The sequence below is a fragment of the Mercenaria mercenaria genome, chromosome 13, assembly GCF_021730395.1.
Source record: "Mercenaria mercenaria strain notata chromosome 13, MADL_Memer_1, whole genome shotgun sequence".
Taxonomy (NCBI): domain Eukaryota; kingdom Metazoa; phylum Mollusca; class Bivalvia; order Venerida; family Veneridae; genus Mercenaria; species Mercenaria mercenaria.
The window spans coordinates 26,919,597-26,943,510 of NC_069373.1; the positions used below are offsets into that span (position 1 = coordinate 26,919,597).

Consider the following 23,914-nt stretch of genomic DNA (forward strand, 5'->3'; position numbering starts at 1 on the left):
TCCAATGAAAAATAGTATGTTTTTTTTCCCAATTTTAACTCCAAAATTCCCAATTGAAAGTTTGGAAAAATGCCAGAAAATTTTCACAACATGACACGAAAAAGTAGATTCCGAAATCGGGCAGTATGTTGATGTTGTTTTAAATTTTTGTTTTGCAAAGTCAGTTGTAGTTACTTCCCATTAAACCGTGTCATTGAAAGGCATGATAATGTAAGCGTCTGCTGATCATAAATATGCCATCAACAATTGTACGTATTATTGTAGAAAATCAGTAAAAGTGACGCTAAAAGTACGCCAAAATTGATGCTTTGTTCATCAGACAAACCTTAAAACTAAGATTCGTTTACAGCTCATTACCACATCTACAACAGCTACGTCTAGTCAATTTGAAACTGAAAATATAGAAAAACTAACAATAACAGCGTCAGTGACTGGAATCTGCATGACTGATTCAAATAAGGATCTATGTGATAATGAAACACACGACACAGTCATATCTGTTGTATTGCAAGCTCAGTCAGGGATAAATATTAGCTTGTAGAAGAATTGCTCTTGTTTTTAGCTCACCTGTCAAGTAGTGACAAGGTGAGCTTTTGTGATTACCCATCGTCCGTCGTATGTCAACAATTTCTTCAGAACCACTGGGCAGATTTACACCAAACTTCACAGGAATGATCCTTGGGTGGCCCCCTTTCAAAATTGCCCAAAGAATTGAAATCCATGCAACCGAAAGGAAAATCTTTAAAAATCTTCTTGTCAGAAACTGTTAGCCAGATTTCAAAAATGTTTTTTTAGAAATGATCTCTAGGTGACCCTCAACCAAAATTGCCTAAGCCATTCTGTTTGGGGAAAAAATATGGCCACCAGGGGGCGGGGCTTATTTTCCCTGTATGGCTATATTGTAAATTTCAAAAATCTTCTTCTTCAAAACCACTGGGCAGATTTACACTAAACTTCACAGAAATGATCCTTTGGTGGCTCCCTATCAAAATTGCCCAAAGAATTGAAATCCATGCAGAACTCTGGTTGCCATGGCAACCGAAAGAAAAAACTTAAAAAATCTTCTTGTCTAAAACCACAGTATCTAGGGCTTTGATATTTGGTATGCGGCATCATCTAATGGTCCTCTACCAAGTTAGTTCAAATTATACCCCTAGGGCCAAATATGGCCCGGCCCTGGGGGTCATATGGTTTACATAGACATATATATGATCTTCTTGTCTAAAACCACAGGGCTTTGGGCCTTGATATTTTTAGCCCACCATCATCAGATGGTGGGCTATTAAAATCACTCTGCGTCCGTGGTCCGTCCGTCCGTCATTCTGTCCGTCAGTCCGTCCGTCCGTCCGTTAACAATTTCTCGTTATCGCATCTCCTCAGAAACTACTGGGGGGATTTTGACCAAACTTTGTCAGAATGATGTATTGGTACCCTAGTTGTGTCCCCCTGAAAATCAGACTGGTTCAACAATTTATGAGTGAGTTATGGCCCTTTGTTTATTTCTATATTTTACATAGATTTATATAGGGAAAAACTTGGAAAACCTTCTTATCCAAAACCACAGAGCCTAGGGCTTTGATATTTGGTTTGAAGCATCATCTAGTGGTCCTCTACCAAGATGATTCAAATTATTTCTATGGGGTCAAATATGGCCCCGCCCTGGGGGTCACATAGTTTATAATGACTTATATAGGGAAAAACTTTGAATAACCTCTTGTCCAAAACCACAGGGCCTAGGGCTTTGATATTTTGTATGTGACATCATCTAGTGGTCTTCAACTAAGATTATTCATATTATACCCCTAGGGACAAATATGGCCCCGCCCTGGGGGTCATATGGTTTACATAGACTTATTTAAGGAAAAACTTTGAAAATCTTCTTGTCCAAACCACAAAGCCTAAGACTTTGATACTTGTAATGTAGCATCATCTAGTGGTTCTCTACCAAGTTTGTTCAAATTATCGCCCTAGGGTCAAAAATGGCCCCGCCCCAGGGGTCACATGGTTCATATAGACTTATATAGGGAAAAGCTTTTAAAATGACTATTATGTTCAATAACTACAACATTCAAATTTGGACCACATGTATATTTTTGAGTGGCAAGATGAACCTTGACATGAGTGACCTTGATTTTGACCTAGTGACCTACCTTCACATTTCTGTAGCTACAGCCTTCAAATTTGGACCACATGTATATTTTTGAGTGGCAAGATGAACCTTGACATGAGTTGACCTTGATTTTGACCTAGTGACCTACTTTCACATTTCTCAAGCTACAGCCTTCAAATTTGGACCACATGCATAGTTTTGTGCACTGGAAAAAACTTTGACCTTAATTTTGACCTAGTGACCTACATTCACATTTTTGAAGGTACAGGCTTCAAATTTGGACCATATGCATAGTTCCGTGTTTCAAAATGAAATTTGACATTGATTTTGACCTAGTGACCTACTTTGACATTTCTCAAGCTACAGCCTTCAAATTTGGACCACATGATTAGTTTTGTGTACCGAAAAAAACCTTGACCTTCACATTGACCTAGTGACCTACTTTCACATTTCTGTAGCTACAGGCTTCAAATTTAGACCACATGCATAGGATTGTGTACCGAAACAAATTTTGACCTTGACATTGACCTAGTGACCTACTTTCACATTTCTCAAGCTACAGCTTTCGAATTTGGACCACATGCACAGTGTTGTGTACGGAAATGAAATTTGACCTTGAGGTAGTCAGTAAGTCTTGAAATTCGGAACATTCAAAAATGGCACATTGGTGGGCGCCAAGATCACTCTGTGATCTCTTGTATATGTAACATCATCTAGTGGTCCTCTACTAAGATTGTTCAAATTATCTCCCTAGGGTTAAATATGGCTCTGCCCCGGGGGTCACATGGTTTATATAGACTTTTATATGAATTTTTTTTAAAAATCTTCTTGTGTGAAACCACAAGACCTAGGCCTTTGATATTTTGTATGTAGCATTGCCTTATGGTCCTCCACCAAGATTGTTCAAATTATTATCCTGGGGAGAAAAGAGGCCCTGCTCTGGGGGTCCATAGTTTCACATATACTTACATAGGAAAAACTTAAAAAATCTTCTTGTCTGAAACTGGAAGGCCTAGGCTTTTGATATTTGGTATGTTGCATAATGCCCAGTGGTCCTCTTCCAAGATTATTCGAATTATGCTCCTTAGTTGAAAAGAGGCCCCACCCAGGGTGTCCTAAGTTTTACATAGACTTAATAGGGAAAAAAAATCTTGTCTGAAAGTTCAAGGCCTAGGCCTTTGATATTTGGTATGTATCATTGCCTAGTTGATTTCTAACAAGATTGTTCAAATTATGCCCCTGGGATGAAAAGAGGCCCCACCCGGGGGTGTTTTACGACGCATTTTTCCCAATTTTAAAGGCCCCGGCCCCATTCCCAAAATAGTGAAGAAAAAAAACCATTGCAATTACAGTTTATCTCATAAAATTATTTGAAGTCTATAACTAATTGTGTCTGATTCTTAACATCTTTTAATACCTAGTTTAATAGAAGGACTAGAACCGAGTGAATAACATCTTTCACTTTCTTGGCACTGTGTATTCACTTATCCAAATTTATGTTTGTCAGAAATTCTCTGTAGTATCTGACATGAACTTGCTAAATCATGGTCGATTTTTTGTATTTAAATTAAAAAGCATAAACTCGGTGTAAGCACTAAACTGCCTCACAGTCGAATGTCTCTTGTCTCGTCGATCGATAAATATTGTGGTAAGCGAAAACCACACTTTGGCAGGTGGCGGTAAAATGACGTAATTTTAGACTGGTTTGCATATTGTTTTGAACACTACGGATCAACGACTTTGATGCTGTTGGATCAGTCTAAAATATCGAATGCACATGTTTTTGTAAACATTTGCCTCAGGGTATGAATAAACGGTTAATTTATTGCTGATAGTGACAGTAGGTGGTAAGATAATTAATGCCTAAGGCGTGTATCTCTCGATAAACATTGTTTAAGGGATTACAGACAACTATCAAAATTATGTTTGGAGAATAGTCCCAGTAATAATGAGTATTGATTACCGGACTACTCGATATGGAGTTTCAAGGTAGCCCGCCGGGCACGCTCTGAAAGAATTTAGTAGCTCAACAGAATTTTCTGGTAGCCGGATTGAAAATAAAAGTTGACGAATACTAATGCGACATCGTCATCATCACATAATGTTGAGTGTTAAATAAAAACGCAAGAAAACAGTCATTTTTTAAATACAGGCATGCCAAACAGACACGAAAAATACTTGAATCTATATTTTGCAAACATTCTCATCTGTGCATTGTAACAGTATGACAATTTTTGTTAATCACGCCTTTTTCAAGTCCCATACAAATAACGTAAATATGACCATCACCAGACGGATCGGTTAACAAAGGATACAATGGATTGTGTTTGTCACATAAATTAAGAAAATTGAAACTGGCAGCTGACTGTTCAATAGTGAACGAAAATCAAAACAAATTTGATGTTTTTATTATGTTTATTCAACAGCAAAAGAATAATAAAACTGTTCTATTATATTACCGTTACTACTAAAAAAATTTAAACTTGTTTCGTCGGCCTTCGGCTACATGTGAGACAAAAGCCGATAACACTATCGGACATTGTCTTATACTTAACCGGATTATAATGGCGGCTTGTATCATCGTATCGCGACATGTCAGGATAAAATTTTCGTGGATTTTAAATCTGCAGTCTTGTTGTCTTCCGCAGAAAATGCAGAAATAAAGTTCCCGCAGAAAAAAGTACTTATACGGTATGTCATAAATGTGTGTCACTGTCAGGGGCCCTTGGCGGGATACTTAATAACAGGGACACTAAACTGGATACTAGGAAGGAAAATTGTCAGTGGTCGTTTTGGTGGAGACAAATTATGTATGACATCTGGAAATAGACTGATAATGGTGGTCATATTAGTGGATTAGCAGAGTGGTTGCATTTCTGGACAAGCAACCATTGAATTGTAAAACAAATTATTCTGTTATTTGAAAAATCCAGCTTATAAGTGGGGTGGTCATATTAGTGGATTAGCAGAGTGGTTGCATTTCTGGACAAGCGACCATTGAAATGTAAAAAAAATTATTCCGTTATTTGAAAAATCCATCTTATTAGTGGGGTAGTTGTAAGAAGGGATTTTGCTGTAGTACAGATATTTGAAGTAAGTGAAATTATTCTCGTTTCGAAATTATCAGGCTGTACGGTAATTTGCTGATATTGTTTGGTTTTTCGTGGTTAGTTGGGGGTACTTAAGTGTTACACAGGTGTAGTTGTCACTTGAGGCTAGAATTTTGACAGCAATACACATCAGGACCCACCCACCTTCCCTTCCCTTGTTATACCCCCACAAAACAAAGTTTGGGGGGGTATATAGGAGTGAGCTTGGCGGTCGGTCCCGTTGGTTTTGCATGGTTTCCGGATGATAACTCAAGAAAGGATTGACCAATTGAAATAATTTTTGGTACACAGGTGTAACATCAGAAAATACAGGTCAAGTTCGAATTTGGGGTCAGTAGTCAAAGGTCAAGGTCACAGTGACCCTGAACAGTTAAACGGTTTCCGGATGATAACTTGAGAACGCTTGGGTCTAGGATGATAAATTTTGGTACACGGGTGTAACATCATGAAATGCAGGCCAAGTTCGACTTAGAGGTCTGTAGGTCAAAGGTCAAGGTCACAGGGACTCGGAACAGTTAAATGGTTTCCGGATGATAACTTGAGAACGCTTGGGCCTAGGATCATAAATTTTGTTACAAAGGTGTAACATCATGAAATGCAGGTCAAGTTCGACATTGAGGTCTGTAGGTCAAAGGTCAAGGTTACAGTGACTCAGAACAGTTAAATGGTTTCCGGATGATAACTTGAGAACGCTTGGGCCAAGATCATAAATTTTAGTACACAGATGTAACATGAAATACAGGTCAAGTTCTACTTTGAGGTCAGTAGGTCAAAGGTCAAGGTCACAGTGACTTGGAACATTTAAACGGTTTCCAGATGAAAACTTAAGAATGCTTGGGCCTAGGATCATGAAAATTGATAGGGAGGTTGGTTATGACTAGCAGATGACCCCTAATGATTTTGAGGTCACAGGTCAAGGTGACCCGGAACATTTAAACAGTTTTCGGACAATAACTTGAGAATGCTTGGGACTAGGATCAGGAAACTTAATCTGGAGGTTGGTCATGTCAAGCAGATGACCCATATTGATTTTGAGTTCCAAAGGTCAAAGGTCATTTAAACCTTTTACGGACAATAACTTGAGAACGCTTGGGCGGAAGATCATGAAACTTCATAGGGAGGTTGATCATAACTAGCAGATCACCTCTGTTGATTTTGTGGTCAGTAGGTCAAAGGTCAAGCAAGTTTGGCTTTGACATTGGCTTAGTTCTGTGACAAGGCCATATTGTGGGGGTATAATTCGCCACTCTTGTGACAACTCTAGTTTGAAGCTGAACTAAAATATCAAATGGACAATGGATATATTAAAATTAAAGCTTCATCGCTTTACGCCTCGGTAGCCTAGTGGTAGAGCGTGCGCTTCGAGTGCGGGAGGTCGTGGGTTCGATCAACGGCCGCGTCATACCAAAGACATAAAAAGAGGTACTAGTAGCTTTCTTGCTTGGCGCTCAGCATTAAGAGGATAGTGAAAATTTTGTATCAGCAAATCTTGAACCCAATGTAAAAGTGCTAAGTTTCATTAAAAAAAATAACACCATGAACACCTTCTTTATCTTATCTTGTGTGAGTATGTTCTAAACAAACATTTAACATGACTATGAAATTTCGAAGATTCAGATGATATTAAAAATATAAGGGAAATATGGTTATATTTCTTTAGAGCTCTTTATTTGATAATAAATGACCTTTCATAATAAGGTATCTGTAAAATTTACGTATTTGAATAACTCTTGTTTTAATGAACAGCTTAAAAGATTTTCACCAAACCTAGTTAGAAGCAAAGTTGGATTGTTAAGGTTTTGTTTAGGTGAGTGACTAGGCAATGTAAGTGCACCCTTATTCTCTACCTGCATACATAACATGACCTAGAACAATTTTATGACAACTATAAAGGTGTTAGGAGTACTCTAGATTATCGGTGTATTGGCTTTGTTAGCTTAAGGCAATTTTCATGTGGAAAAAAATATAATCTAATTTTCCACCAATTTTAATTGGTTAAAACTGACCACATTTCTCTGACATCTTAATTCTAACTGGCAGCACCAGTGAAATATAACTTGCACCAAATCTTTTATATTTTCCTTTTAAGCAGCAGGCAAACGGCAAGTAGCAAAGACAGTGAGCTTTGTCCAAATTTCAGCAATAATTTTACAAGTTTCGAGAGGATCTCGAGCGATTCTAGTTTACAGTTACAAACTAAATACCTTTCTGCATCACACAAAGTCATTAGCATTTGCTGAAGTCAGTATTATGACAAAGACCAATTGTTATTCATTCCTTCTCCAGTTAATCCTAGCTACTTAGCCCATTGTTTCAGTATACCCACTACATTGTTTGGCCCTCCACCCAAACAAAACTGGGTGTGTAACATGAAAAGTGGGGTTGACAAAATTTAAGTACTCAATAGTTAAATAATAGTTTCTGAAAACTGACTGGGTTTTTTAGTTTTATGATTATTAAAAGTATGAGTTAGTTTCGTTTCAGAATATCTTAAAGAATCAAGCTTACAATCCATGCCAAAAGCCTGATTGGTAACAACAAGAGGAATATTCACATTATCAAAATGTTGTATTTTCTCCGAAATGTTGTATTTACTCCACGAAAAATGTAAAGATATTTACTGTCAAAATACATAGTTTAAACCGATACTGTATCTGTTTATTTTTCTGATAATTGAGATTAGAGAATAATGAATTTACTCACAGATTTAGTGTGAGTAAGTTTTACTAATGAAAGTATTATGTTGAAGACTAATGACTGCCATTAAAAAGTTCACTTACATCTGTTAAGGTGCTGTAGATAAACTTTCTTTATTAAGCTTGACTATTTGAAGGATAAGGAGAGCTATCCTACTCACCACGGCGTTAGTGTCACACCTAAGTTAAGATTTTCATACAAGTCCACATTTTTAGCTCATCTGATTTTTTGAAAAAAAATGATGAGTTATTGTCATCACTTGAGCGGTTGTCGGCGTCTGCGTCGGCGTTGCCTGGTTAAGTTTTATGTTTAGGTCAGCTTTTCTCCTAAACTATCAAAGCTATTGCTTTGAAACTTGGAATACTTATTCACCATCATAAGCTGACCCTGTATAGCAAGAAACATAACTCCATCTTGCTTTTTGCAAGATTTATGGCCACTTTTGTACTTAGAAAATATCAGATTTCTTGGTTAAGTTTTATGTTTAGGTCAACTTTTCTCCTAAACTATCAAAGCTATTGCTTTGAAACTTGGAATACTTGTTCACCAACATAAGCAGACCCTGTACAGCAAGAAACATAACTCCATCTTGCTTTTTGCAAGATTTATTGCCCCTTTTGGACTTAGAAAATCAGTTTTCTTGGTTAAGTTTTATGTTTAGGTCAGCTTTTATCCTAAACTGTCAAAGCTATTGCTTTAAAACTTGCAACACTTGTTCACCATCATAAGTTGACCCTGTACAGCAAGAAACATAACTCCGTCCTGCTTTTTGCAAGATTTATGGCCCCTTTTGGACTTAGAAAATATCAGATTTCTTGGTTAAGTTTTATGTTTAGGTCAACTTTTTCTCTTAAACTATCAAAGCTATTGCTTTGAAACTTGCAACACTTGTTCACCATCATAACCTGACCCTGTACAGCAAGCAACATAACTCCATCCTGCTTTTTGCAATAATTATGGCCCCTTTTGGACTTAGAAAATCATTTTCTTGGTTGAGTATTATGTTTAAGTCAACTTTTCTCATAAACTATCAAAGCTATTGCTTTAAAACTTGCAACAGTTTTTCACCATCATAAGTGGACACTGTACATCAAGAAACATAACTCTATCCTGCTTTTTGCAAGAATGATGGCCCTTTTTAGACTTAGAAAATCATGGGTAGGACAATATTTCTATTACACAAAAAATATCAGATGAGCATCAGCACCCGCAAGGCGGTGCTCTTGTTACAAAACCTTATGACAAATAGCTTTGAAACTTTCCACACTTATGTCCCATCACCATGTCCAGTTTTAGGCAAGAGTACATAACTCCATCAAAGATTTTGTCTGAATTATGGCCCCTTTTAACTAAGTTTTTCGTACCAGTTCATATTTTATGTAAACTGTTTGAGGTATGGCTTTGAAACTTTTATTATAACAATCTATCTGTAGGCGAGAGTATGTAACTCTGTCAAGTATTTTGGCTGAATTATGGCCCTTTTTGGACTTGAAAGTTGGTTCAGTTTTCATACAAGTCTGTGTTTTGTCAAAACTATTTGACATGTGGCTTTGAAACTTTGAACACTTGTTCATCTTCATTATCTCCATCTCTAGTCAAGGGTATGTAACAATTTCAAAGATATTTGGCTGAATTTTGGCCCTTTTTGGACTTGGAAATCAGTTAAGTTTTTCGTACCAGCAATATTCCTCCACAAGCAATGCTTTAGTGCTTCTGCAAGATCACTACAATATGATTACATATTCCCATATAGTGCAATACTTATCCATTTCAAATAATACAAGTACATTGTTTGTCTTATGTATTTTCCTTCTTTTGTCTGAAAATCTCTGGTAATATTTTGACCCCATACATAATTGATTATTCGAAAGTCAAGCATGCTGTCAACAGACAGCTCTTGTTTCAATTTTAGTGTTGTACCAGGTCTCAGACAGAGAGCTGACAATCCAGTTGTACCATCTACAGTGACAACATTAGAAACACCTTGGGGAAGTAAAGTTTATATTGTTGGTACTGCACATTTCAGCAAAGAAAGTCAGGATGATGTTACAAAGGTAAAGTTTATGTTGTTGGTACTGCTGCACATCTTCTCAATAATGTCAGGATGGTATCACAAAGGTAAAGTTTATGTTGCTGGTACTGCTTCACATCTTCTCAATAATGTCAGGATGGTATCACAAAGGTAAAGTTTATGTTGTTGGTACTGCTGCACATCTTCTCAATAATGTCAAGATGGTATCACAATGGTAACGTTTATGTTGCTGGTACTGCTGCACATCTTCTCAATAATGTCAGGATGGTATCACAAAGGTAACGTTTATGTTGCTGGTACTGCTGCACATCTTATCAATAACATCAAGATGGTGTTACAAACAAAGTTTATGTTGTTGGTACTGCTGCACATCTTCTCAATAATGTCAGGATGGTATCAAAAAGGTAAAGTTTATGTTGTTGGTACTGCTGCACATCTTCTCAATGTCAGGATGGTATCACAAAGGTAACGTTTATGTTGCTGGTACTGCTGCACATCTTCTCAATAACATCAGGATGGTATTACAAACATAAAGTTTATGTTGTTGGTACTGCTGCACATCTTCTCAATAATGTCAGGATGGTATCACAAACATAAAGTTTATGTTGCTGGTACTGCTGCACATCTTCTCAATAACATCAGGATGGTGTTACAAACATAAAGTTTATGTTTCTGGTACTGCTGCACATCTTCTCAACAAAGTCAGGATGAGGTTACAAACATAAAGTTTATGTTGCTGGTACTGCTGCACATCTTCTCAATAACATCAGGACGGTGTTACAAACATAAAGTTTATGTTGCTGGTACTGCTGCACATCTTCTCAATAACATCAGGATGGTGTTACAAACATAAAGTTTATGTTGCTGGTACTGCTGCACATCTTCTCAACAAAGTCAGGATGAGGTTACAAACATAAAGTTTATGTTGCTGGTACTGCTGCACATCTTCTCAATAACATCAGGATGGTGTTACAAACATAAAGTTTATGTTGCTGGTTCTGCTGCACATCTTCTCAATAATGTCAGGATGGTATCACAAACATAAAGTTTATCTTGCTGGTACTGCTGCACATCTTCTCAATAACATCAGGATGGTGTTACAAACATAAAGTTTATGTTTCTGGTACTGCTGCACATCTTCTCAACAAAGTCAGGATGAGGTTACAAACATAATGTTTATGTTGCTGGTACTGCTGCACATCTTCTCAATCATGTCAGGATGGTATCACAAAGGTAAAGTTTATGTTGCTGGTACTGTTGCACATCTTCTCAATAATGTCAGGATGGTGTTACAAACATAAAGTTTATGGTGCTGGTACTGCTACACATCTTCTCAAGTCTGGATAGTGTTATAAAGGTGAAGTTTATATTGTTGGTACTGTTGCAAATATTTTGAAAAATGCCAGAATTGTGCTACTGATGTAAACTTCTTGTTATTGGTACTGCATATCTCAAGAATGTCAGTATTGTGTTATAAAGGTAAAGTTTATATTGTTGGTACTGCACTTATCAAGAATGTCAGGATGATGTACCTTGCAATAGGGTATATACAAGGTTTTATTGCAGTTTTCTGTCATTTAGGTTTTATTGATAAAGAAACTGCTGGATGACATCTTGTCATCATTGGGGAAAATTTTGTATCAGCAAATCTTGAACCCAATGTAAAAGTGCTAAGTTTCATTAAAGAAAATAACACCATGAACACCTTCTTTATCTTATCGTGTGTGAGTATGTTCTAAACAAACATTTAACATGACTATGAAATTTCAAAGATTCAGATGATATTAAAAATATAAGGGAAATATGGTTATATTTCTTTAGAGCTCTTTATTTGATAATAAATGACCTTTCATAATAAGGTATCTGTAAAATTTACGTATTTGAATAACTCTTGTTTTAATGAACAGCTTAAAAGATTTTCACCAAACCTAGTTAGAAGCAAAGTTGGATTGTTAAGGTTTTGTTTAGGTGAGTGACTAGGCAATGTAAGTTCACCCTTATTCTCTACCTGCATACATAACATGACCTAGAACAATTTTATGACAACTATAAAGGTGTTAGGAGTACTCTAGATTATCGGTGTATTGGCTTTGTCAATAAGGCAATTTTCATGTGGAAAAAAATATAATCTAATTTTCCACCAATTTTAATTGGTTAAAACTGACCACATTTCTCTGACATCTTAATTCTAACTGGCAGCACCAGTGAAATATAACTTGCACCAAATCTTTTATATTTTCCTTTTAAGCAGCAGGCAAACGGCAAGTAGCAAAGACAGTGAGCTTTGTCCAAATTTCAGCAATAATTTTACAAGTTTCGAGAGGATCTCGAGCGATTCTAGTTTACAGTTACAAACTAAATACCTTTCTGCATCACACAAAGTCATTAGCATTTGCTGAAGTCAGTATTATGACAAAGACCAATTGTTATTCATTCCTTCTCCAGTTAATCCTAGCTACATAGCCCATTGTTTCAGTATACCCACTACATTGTTTGGCCCTCCACCCAAACAAAACTGGGTGTGTAACATGAAAAGTGGGGTTGACAAAATTTAAGTGCTCAAATAAAAAAAGTAAACAATTTTTAGCTCGTCTATTCAAAGAGGACTCGCCTGTGTGTCGGCGTCAGCGTCCTGATTTGGTTATGTTTTTGTATGTAAGCTGGTATCTCAGTAACCACTTGTGGGAATGGATTGAAACTTCACACACTTATTTACTGTGATAAACTGACTTACACTGCACAGGTTCCATAGCTCTGTTTTGCTTTTTTACAAAATTATGCCCCTTTTTCAACTTAGAAATTTTTGGTTAATGTTTTGTATGTAAGCTGGTATTTCAGTACCCACAAATGGGAATGGATTGAAACTTCACACACTTGTTCACTGTCATCATCTGACATGCACTAAGTAGGTCCCATAACTCTACTTTGATTTTTTTTCAAAATTATGCCCCTTTTTCTACTTAGCAGTTTTTGGTTAAGTTTTTGTTTGTAAGCTGGTATCTCAGTACCCACTAATGGAAATGGATTGAAACATCACACACTTGTTCACTGTCATGATCTGACATGCAGTGCATAGGTTCCATAACTCTATTTTGCTTTTTTACAAAATTATGCCCCTTTTTCGACTTAGAAATTTTTGGTTAAGGTTTTGTATGTAAGCTGGTATCTCTGTACCCACTAATGGGAATGGATTGAAACTTCACACACTTGTTCACTGTCATCATCTGACATGCACTAAGCAGGTCCCATAACTCCACTTTGTTGGTTTTTTTTTTTCAAAATTATGCCCCTTTTTCGACATAGCAGTTTTTGGTTAAGTTTTTGTATGTTAGCTGGTATCTCAGTACTCACTAATGGAAATGGATTGAAACGTCACATACTTGTTCACTGTCATGATCTGACATGCAGTGCACAGGTTACATAACTCTACTTTGCAATTTTACAAAATTATGCCCCTTTTCGACTTAGCAGTTTTTGGTAAAGTTTTTGTATGTCAGCTGGTATCTCTGTACCCACTAATGGGAATGGATTGAAACTTCACACACTTGTTCACTGTCATGATTTGACATGTGATGCACAGGTTACATAACTCTACTTTGTATCTTTACAAAATTATTCCCCTTTTTCAACTTTCATTTTCATTCAACTGACAAGGCTGTTGAATAGTCGAGCATTGCTGTCCTCCAACAGCTCTTGTCTAAGTATATTATTTGTTGTTTATTACAATAAGGTGTTTGACATCACTGACCAGACTTCATTGAAAGAGAGATCATTTAACAGCTTTGACCTTAAAAAAAAATAGCTGTGTTTCTGGTGGCCCGACCGACAGTAAATTTTAACTGCCGACTGTAAATTCTTTTAGCTCACCAGTCACATAGTGACAGCGTGAGCTTTTGTGATCGCCCTTCGTCAGTCGTCCGTCCATTCACAATTTCTTGTGAATACAATAGAGACCACATTTTGCAAGCAATTTTGATCAATCTTGTACAAAACTTGAAATGGCATGATATCTCAGTTCTTTTCGAAAACTGGCCAGATCCCATCATGGGTTCTAGAGTTATTGCCCCTCAAAGGGCCAGAATTTGTGTGCATGCGTGTGTCAACAATTTCTTGTCTGCACGATAGTGGTTTCATATTTATTTTTTTTTAAACAAACTTGCACAAAAGTTGTATCACCATATTAAGATATAAGATCTGGGTTCGTTTCTTAAACTGGCCAGATCCCGGTGTAACAGCCCAGTTTTTCCCCCAGTCAGTTCTTTCCCCGGGGAAAAAACTGACTAGTCAATTCTTTCCCCTGGGGAAAAATCTGACTAGTCAGTTTCTTCCCCCCCTAGTCAGTTTCTTCCCCTCTTGGAATAAGTTTTCTGATAGGGAAAGAAACTGACTAGTTAGTCAGATTTTTCCCCAGGGAAAAAACTGACTAGTCAGTTCTTTCCCTCTAGTCAAGTTTTCCCTTCAAGTACTGGATTCTTTCGGTATTGTTATTTGGGATACAAGTGTCTATTCATTTTCCATTTAAATTTCAGATGAAACGGGTATTGTTTTTCATTTGAATAAACCTATATGTTTCTTTTTTTTTAACTTTAATCAATGTTTTTTTTTGTCAAATCAAATTTTTAAACTTCTGTTTGATTGCCATTACTATTTAATATCTGTCAGTTGCGGGGAAGAAATTGACTGGTCAGTTCTTTCCCCCTTGCATATACTTGACCTATCAGGTTGGGGAAAATATTGACCAGTCAGTTCTTTCCCCCCAAGCCAGTACTTGACCTGTCAGGTGGGGGAAGAAATTGGCCGGTCAGTTCTTTCCCCCCTAGCCAGTACTGGACCCGTCGGTAGGGGAGAAAAAATTGACCTGTCAGTTCTTTCCCTCCTAGCATACATGACCTGTCAGGTGGGGGAAGAAATTGACTAGTCAGTTCTTTCCCCCCTAGCATATACTTGACCTATCAGGTGGGGGAAAAAATTGACTGGTCAGTTCTTTCCCCCCTAGCGAGTACTTGACCTTTCGGATGGGGAGAAGAAATTGACTGATCAGTTCTTTCCCTCCTAGCATATACTTGACCTATCAGGTGGGGGAAGAAATTGACCAGTCAGTTCTTTCCCCCCAGCATATATTTCATCTATCAGGTGGGGGAAGGAATTGACCAGTCAGTTCTTTCCCCCCTAGCATATAGGTGGGGGAAGAAATTGACTAGTCAGTTCTTTCCCCCCTTGCATATACTTGACCTATCAGGTGGGGGAAGAAATTGACCGGTCAGTTCTTTCCCCCCTAGCCAGTACTTGACCTGTCGGGTGGGGAGAAGAAATTGACTGGTCAGTTCTTTCCCCCCTTGCATATACTTGACCTATCAGGTGGGGGAAGAAATTGACAAGTCAGTTCTTTCCCCTCTTGCATATACTTGACCTATCAGGTGGGGGAAAAATTGACCGGTCAGTTCTTTCCCCTCTAGCATTATACTTGAACTCTCAGGTGGAGGAAGAAATTGACCAGTCAGTTCTTTCTCCCCAAGCCAGTACTTGACCTGTCAGGTGGGGGAAGAAATTGGCCTGTGAGTTCTTTCCCCCCTAGTCAGTACTTGACCTGTTGAATGGGGAGAAGAAATTGACCAGTCAGTTGATTCCCCCTAGCATATACTTGACCTATCAGGTGGGGGAAGAAATTGACTGGTCAGTTCTTCCCCCCCTAGCGAGTACTTGACCTTTCGGATGGGGAGAAGAAATTGACCGGTCAGTTCTTTCCCTCCTAGCATATACTTGACCTATCAGGTGGGGGAAGAAATTGACCAGTCAGTTCTTTCCCCCCAGCATATATTTCATCTATCAGGTGGGGGAAGGAATTGACCAGTCAGTTCTTTCCCCCCTAGCATATAGGTGGGGGAAGAAATTGACTAGTCAGTTCTTTCCCCCCTTGCATATACTTGACCTATCAGGTGGGGGAAGAAATTGACCGGTCAGTTCTTTCCCCCCTAGCCAGTACTTGACCTGTCGGGTGGGGAGAAGAAATTGACTGGTCAGTTCTTTCCCCCCTTGCATATACTTGACCAATCAGGTGGGGGAAGAAATTGACAAGTCAGTTCTTTCCCCTCTTGCATATACTTGACCTATCAGGTGGGGGAAAAATTGACCGGTCAGTTCTTTCCCCTCTAGCATTATACTTGAACTCTCAGGTGGAGGAAGAAATTGACCTGTCAGTTCTTTCTCCCCAAGCCAGTACTTGACCTGTCAGGTGGGGGAAGAAATTGGCCTGTGAGTTCTTTCCCCCCCAGTCAGTACTTGACCTGTTGAATGGGGAGAAGAAATTGACCAGTCAGTTGATTCCCCCTAGCATATACTTGACCTATCAGGTGGGGGAAGAAATTGACTGGTCAGTTCTTTCCCCCCTAGCATATACTTGACCTGTCAGGAGGGGAAGAAATTGACTAGTCAGTTTTTTCCCCCTAGCGAGTACTTGACCTGTCAGGTGGGGGAAGAAATTGACTAGTCAGTTTTTTCCCCCCTATATATAGATAGTACTTGATCTGTGGGGTGGGGAGAAGAAACTGACTGGTCAGTTCTTTCCCCCCAAGCCAGTACTTGACTTGTCGGGTCGGGGAAGAAATTGACCAGTCAGTTCTTTCCCCCCTAGCCAGTACTTGACCTGTCGGGTGGGGAGAAGAAATTGACCAATCAGTTCTTTCCCCCCAAGCCAGTACTTGACCTGTCAGGTGGGGGAAGAAATTGGCCGGTCAGTTCTTTCCCCCCTAGCCAGTACTTGACCTGTCAGTAGGGGAGAAAAAACTGACCTGTCAGTTTTTTCCCTCCTAGCATTTACTTGACCTGACAGGTGGGGGAAGAAATTGACTAGTCAGTTCTTTCCCCCCTAGCATATACTTGACCTATCAGGTGGGGGAAAAAATTGACCTGTCAGTTCTTTCCCCCCTAGCCAGTACTTGACCTTTTGGGTGGGGAGGAGAAATTGACCATCCAGTTCTTTCCCTCCTAGCATATACTTGACCTATCAGGTGGGGGAAAAAATTGACCAGTTAGTTCTTTCCCCCCAGCATATATTTCACCTATCAGGTGGAGGAAGATATTGACCAGTCAGTTCTTTCCCCCCTAGCATATAGGTGGGGGAAGAAATTGACTAGTCAGTTCTTTCCCCCCTTGCATATACTTGACCTATCAGGTGGGGGAAGAAATTGACCGGTCAGTTCTTTCCCCCCTAGCCAGTACTTGACCTGTCAGGTGGGGAGAAGAAATTGACTGGTCAGTTCTTTCCCCCCTTGCATATACTTGACCTATCAGGTGGGGGAAGAAATTGACCAGTCAGTTCTTTCCCCGCTAGCCAGTACTTGACCTGGGGAGAAGAAATTGACTGGTCAGTTCTTTCCCCCCTTGCATATGCTTGACCTATCAGGTGGGGTTCCAGAGATATGGGCCCTGAAAGGGCCAAAATTAGCTATTTTGACATTGTCTGCACAATAGCAGCTTTATTTATGATTTGATTTTAACCAATTTAACTTGCACACAACTTGTATCACCATAAGATCTTGGTTCCTTTCTTGAACTTGCCAGATCTCTTTATGAGTTCCAGCGTTATGGCCCCTGAAAGGGCCAGAATTAGCTATTTTGACCTTGTCTGCACAATAGCAGCTTTATTTATGATTTGATTTTTACCAAACATGCACACAATTTGTATCACCATAAGATTTTGGTTCCTTTCTTGAACTGGCTGGATCCCTTTATGGGTTCCAGAGTTATGGCCCCTGAAAGGGCCAAAATTAGCTATTTTGTCCTTGTCTGCACAATAGCAGCTTTATTTATGATTTTATTTTAACCAAACTTGCACACAACTTGTATCACCATAAGATCTTGGTTCCTTTCTTGAACTGGCCAGATCCCATAATGGGTTCCACAGTGATGGCCCCTGAAAGGGCCAAAATTAGCTATTTTGACCTTGTCTGCACAATAGCAGCTTCATTTATGATTTGATTTTAACTAAACTTGCACACAAAATGTATCACCATAAGATATTGATTCCTTTTTATAAGCTCGAAGGGACGTATTATGTTTTCGCCTCGGTGTCTTTCTGTCTGTCTGTCGGCTAGCAATTTCCCTTCTGCTGTGTAACTCTTGAACTTCTTGAAGGATTTCAAAGAAACCTGACACAAATGTTCATCTCATCGAAACAACCTGCAGAGCGCATGTTTCGGATGGTTCACTTCAAGGTAAAGGTCACATTTAGGGGTCAAAGGTCATATGACTGTTTCGTGTGTATATTGCTCTGCATTTGGGTTGCATTGCAGTGCTCTTGTTTTTATTTGGCAGATCCTTCTTTTGTTCACTTTCAATAATTTTTTTTAATCACTTCCCTTTTATGTTACTATAAATAGCTTATTTAGTAACTTTTTTATTATTGGCCATAGGGAAAAACCGAGACCACTTTTCTGTTGTACAACATGGTGTATTTTGACATATCTGTACCTTGTAAGATTTTTTTTTTTTTTTTGGTTAAAAAACTTCTTGTATGGAACTACTGGCCTGATTTTAAAATAGTTTTATTTGAAGTAACTTTAAGAAAATTTCAACTATATTTTCTCATAATTCTTTTGATTGATCTTGATTAGGATTTTTGTACCTACTTGTCCTTGAGTGCAATGATAACAGGTGAGTGATATAGGGCCGTTATGGCGCTCTTGTTTTAGCTCAGATTGATTAATGCATGACTGTGATAGCGTGATGTTTTGACTTTAAAATCAAACAAAACCACTGTGCTATTATACCAGCCAGCGGACTGACAGTTTATGATTGCATTAATTTTATTTCAGGCTTACAAAGTATAATTTGCACAATGAGTGCAAACAATAAAGCTGATGCACGTGACCTTTTCACGAGGAATGACCTCTACAGAATACTTTGCGATTTACTTAAAACTTTGAACTTAACTAGATTTACATTCAAACATGGCTGTATTTTGATCACATATCTATGTAAATACAATGCTTTTCAGCCTAAAAACGCTTAATGTAAACAATGCAAAAATAATTTAAAGCAGACGACATTATGCGCAAGATGATACCAGTTCTCTAGAAGACCAGTAGTATGTCATTTACTTGGCTTAAAAATTAAATTTTAGCGTCATGTTATACTTTTTACACAATATTAACAATGTTTATCCAACTGCTATAACAATACGCCACTTTCTGTTGTGTATTCCGTTTGACAAGTGTCATTTTACTCCATTTGATACAATGTCAGTTCTGTGCTTTGGACAGTCAATTTTTAGCTCACCTGTCACAAAATGACAAGGTGAGCTTTTGTGATCGCGCGGTGTCCGTCGTCCGTCCGTGCGTCCGTCCGTAAACTTTTGCTTGTGACCACTCTAGAGGTCACATTTTTCATGGGATCTTTATGAAAATTGGTCAGAATGTTCATCTTGATGATATCTAGGTCAGGTTCGAAACTGGGTCACGTGCCGTCAAAAACTAGGTCAGTAGGTTTAAAAATAGAAAAACCTTGTGACCTCTCTAGAGGCCATATATTTCATAAGATCTTCATGAAAATTGGTCAGAACGTTCACCTTGATGATATCTAGGTCAAGTTCGAAACTGGGTCACGTGCCATCAAAAACTAGGTCAGTAGGTCAAATAATAGAGAAACCTTGTGACCTCTCTAGAGGCCATACTTTTCATGGGATCTGTATGAAAGTTGGTCTGAATCTTCATCTTGATGATATCTAAGTCTGGTTCTAAACTGAGTCAACTGCGGTCAAAAACTAGGTCAGTAGGTCTAATATGATTAAAATCTTTTGACCTCTCTTGAGGCCATATTTTTCAATGGATCTTCATGAAAATTGATCTGAATGTTCACCTTGATGATATCTAGGTCAGTTTCGAAACTGGGTCACGTGCGGTCAAAAACTAGGCCAGTAGGTGTAAAAAAGAAAAACCTTGTGACCTCTCTAGAGGCCATATTTTTCATGAGATCTTCATGAAAATTAGTGAGAATGTTCACCTTGATGATATCTAGGTCAAGTTCGAAACAGGGTCACGTACCTTCGAAAACTAGGTCAATAGGTCAAATAATAGAAGAACCTTGTGACCTCTCTAGAGACCATATTTTTCAATGGATCTTCATGAAAATTGATCATAATTTTTATCTTGATAATATCTAGATCAGGGTCAAAACTGGGTCACATGAGCTCAAAAACTAGGTCACTATGTCAAATAATAGAAAAAACGACGTCATACTCAAAACTGGGTCATGTGGGAAGAGGTGAGCGATTCAGGACCATCATGGTCCTCTTGTTACATTTCAATACACAATGTAATACCATTATCACGGGTGGTAAACGCGCAATCCAATTCCCGCCGGGAATACGCTTAAAATGGGTTGCGCAACGTCCGGTGCTGGTGTTGCGTGTGAAAAAAGACGAAATTGAGGTATGTGAGGTTATGATTTTGCTTAGTATGAGGCAAGTATAAATTTTCTCGAAAAAAGCAAAATGCTATTCGACACAGATATGATAATACATCATATGTCTAAATTATCTGGTTTGTAATTTATGATTCGGCTCTATTATCACAAAAACTCTGGCGACACAAGACGTGAAAAAAGTATGAAATCAACAAAAATGGCAGTTTCTGACCTCATATGCCTAATCTGAGGACATCTGATGCTTTTTATGATAACTCAACTGTTATAAAGTAACGAATATCAAACTTATTTGTTTCAAATCCTGCTTACGGGGACATAATTAACAAAATAATCATCGGGAATGGGGTTGCGCACCGGAAATGGAGTTGCTCATATACATCATAATGTGTATAATGTATACGCGCAGCTACATTCCCGGGGCGCAACCCCATTCCCGATTATTTTTTGCCAATCTTTCCCCCAAAGGCAACATTTCATTCAAGTGTATGTAATATTCATGACTGTTTTACACGTGTTTGATCATTCGAAGCGTCACATTTCCAGAAAGAAGGCACAAGAGTTAGAAAATTTGCATTTTTCATGATTCCATGCTTTTTTGACAGGTTGAGCCATCAGAGTTTTCGTGATAACAGAGCTGATTCTTAAATTAATAAGTTGGTATTTCACACATATGATCCGTATTAATATTTGTGTCGAATAGCATTTTGCTTTTTTTTGAAAGCACTCGTAAATGTGTAATTATTTACAAAAACAAAAACCCACCTACCTCGATTTTGTATATATTGATGCACAACACCAGCACCGGAAGTCGCGCAACCCATTTTTAGCGTATTCCCAGTGGGAATTGGATTGCGCATTTACCACCTGTGATTATCGGGCCCCCAATATAATCATATACAGTTTAAATGTTTTGAGTGTTTCCCAATGTTTTATTAAATAATAATCTTCAAATAAATTTACATAGGTAAATATTTCAATATTAAAATGACAGAAATTATCCGAAAATTGGGGTTGCGAAAATATGTGACAAATGAAAAAACTATCAAATCTAGCGTTTTTAACTCACCTGTCACATAGTGACAGGGTGAGCTTTTGTGATCACATTTTGTCTGTCGTCCGTCTAACACGATAGAGACCACATTTTGCAATCAGTTTTAATCAAACTTGATGACAACTTCTATTGGCATAATATCTTGGTTCTTTTCGAAAACTGGCCAGATCCCATCTTGGGTTCCACAGTTATGGCCCCATAAAGTGCCAGAATTTGCTATTTTTGGCTTGTGAACACGATAGAGACTACATTTTGCAATCAGTTTTAATCAAACTTGCACACAACTTGTATTGGCATAATATCTTGGTTCCTTTAGCAAACTGGTCAGATCCCATCATAGGTTCCAGAGTTTTGGCCCCTTAAAGGGCCAAATTAGCTATTTTTAGCTTGTGAACATGATAGAGACCAATCAGTTTTTAGCTCACCTGTCACATAGTGACAGGGTGAGCTTTTGTGATCGCCCTTTGTCCATCGTCCGTCCACAATTTCTTGTCTGCACGATAGTGGTTTCATTTATGATTTTATTTTAACCAAACTTGCACACAACTTGTATCACCATAAGATCTTGGTTCCTTTCTTGAACTGGCCAGATCCCATTATTGGTTCTAGAGTTATGGCCCCTGAAAGGGCCAAAATTAGCTATTTTGACCTTGTCTGCACAATAGCAGCTTTATTTGTAGGGATGGGAACGAATATTCGAATATTCGAAAATCGGTCGAATATTCGAATATAAAAATCAAATTCGAATATTCGTAAATTATTGTATATATTTTTTTTCAAAATAAGTGTCATTGATTTTGGGCAATATGAGCATGCTAATTCCACAAAATAAAACCATGTCATGTTTGTTTATCGAGTATCAAAAGATGTCCAAAATAGAAAATAGCAATGCATAATTGACAGGGGACATCGTTACGGATTAAGAGTTTGCAACAGGCGTCAATGTGTCAGATGCATGTCAAAAGATTTCCAATTAACAAAAAAATTGCAATGCATAATTACCCGAGGTCATCGCTACGGATTAACAGTTTGTATTAGGCGTAAATGTGATATCTTTTTATCTTTTGTTCATTTTTATTGGTGCCTGTTTTATGTAACAAGTTGTAGAATTTTTTTTCGAAAACAATACCAAACTTGTAGATATTGCCGATCTTTTCACAATATTTTGTACGACGTTTCAGACCATCCGCAGAATCGTTTTCATCCGCAATCGGCCGTATTCGAATTTAATTTTGAAGTACTTTGTAAGAAAATCAAGAAATAACATATGATTGATGCATAAGTTCATGTTGAAGGAGGTTTCAGTCTGCCTTACTTGCTTTTTACGCGACGATTTTACACGCAGATTGAAAATTTTCAAAATGGCGGCGGTAATACAACAGCGCGTCATGTGTTTAAATCGTTTTGATTTTTTTATATCATTTTGAAGCTAAAACACTGAATTAGTTAAATATGTTCATGATTTATGCTGACAGAATAGTGAAATAAAACGCTAGGATCGGCGGGTTTTGCTAGGTAGGATCGGGTTACCCGAAACAAACATTTTCTTGGCCTTATTACGTACGATGATCCACGCTTTAAACAAATGAATACGTTACATGTATATGCCAATCACTTAATAAGCATTTAAAGCTTCCATTGAAACAAACCGAATATTCGAATATATTCGAATATGGCAAACCGAATATTCGAATATTGAATTCAGTATTCGTTCCCATCCCTATTTATTTATGATTTGATTTTTAGCTCACCTGAGCACGAAGTTCTCAAAGGTGAGCTTTAGCGATCACCCTGTGTCCGGCGTCCGTCGTCGTCCGTCCGTCCGTCGTCAACAATTTGACTGTTAACACTCTGGAGGTCACATTTTTGACCCAATCTTAATGAAACTTGGTCAGAATGTTACCCTCAATAAAATCTTGGACGAGTTCGATATTGGGTCATCTGGGATCAAAAACTAGGTCATCAGGTCAAATCAAAGGAAAAGCTTGTTAACACTCTAGAGGTCACATTTTTGGCCCAATCTTAATGAAACTTGGTCAGAATGTTACCCTCAATAAAATCTTGGACGAGTTCGATATTGGGTCATCTGGGGTCAAAAACTAGGTCACGAGGTCAAATCAAAGGAAAAGCTTGTTAACACTCTAGAGGTCACAATTTTGGACCAATCTTAATGAAACTTGGTCAGGATGTTACCCTCAATAAAATCTTGGACGAGTTCGATATTGGGTCATCTGGGGTCAAAAACTAGGTCACCAGGTCAAATCAAAGAAAAAGCTTGTTAACACTCTAGAGGTCACATTTTTGGCCCAATCTTAATGAAACTTGGTCAGAATGTTACCCTTAATAAAATCTTGGACGAGTTCGATATTTGGTTATCTGGGTTCATAAACTAGGTCACGAGGTCAAATCAAAGGAAAAGCTTGTTAACACTGTAGAAGCCGTATTTATGACTGTATCTTCATGAAACTTGGTCAGATTGTTAATATTGATGA

The 23,914-nt window shown here is 38.1% G+C and overlaps 1 protein-coding gene across 9 annotated transcripts in view; it reads left to right on the forward strand.

The window, feature by feature from the left end:
• Positions 1-23,914, forward strand: part of LOC123529252 (traB domain-containing protein-like) — a 210,904-nt gene that overhangs the window by 89,302 nt on the left and 97,688 nt on the right. For all 9 annotated transcript variants that reach the window (XR_008366702.1, XR_008366703.1, XM_053521375.1 and 6 more), the window contains one exon: positions 9,830-9,971. Coding sequence is in view for 7 of the 9 variants with exons in the window: in XM_053521375.1 (XP_053377350.1) it covers positions 9,830-9,971 (142 nt within the window). In the remaining 2 variants the exon portion in view is untranslated. The remainder of the gene's footprint in view (positions 1-9,829; positions 9,972-23,914) is intronic.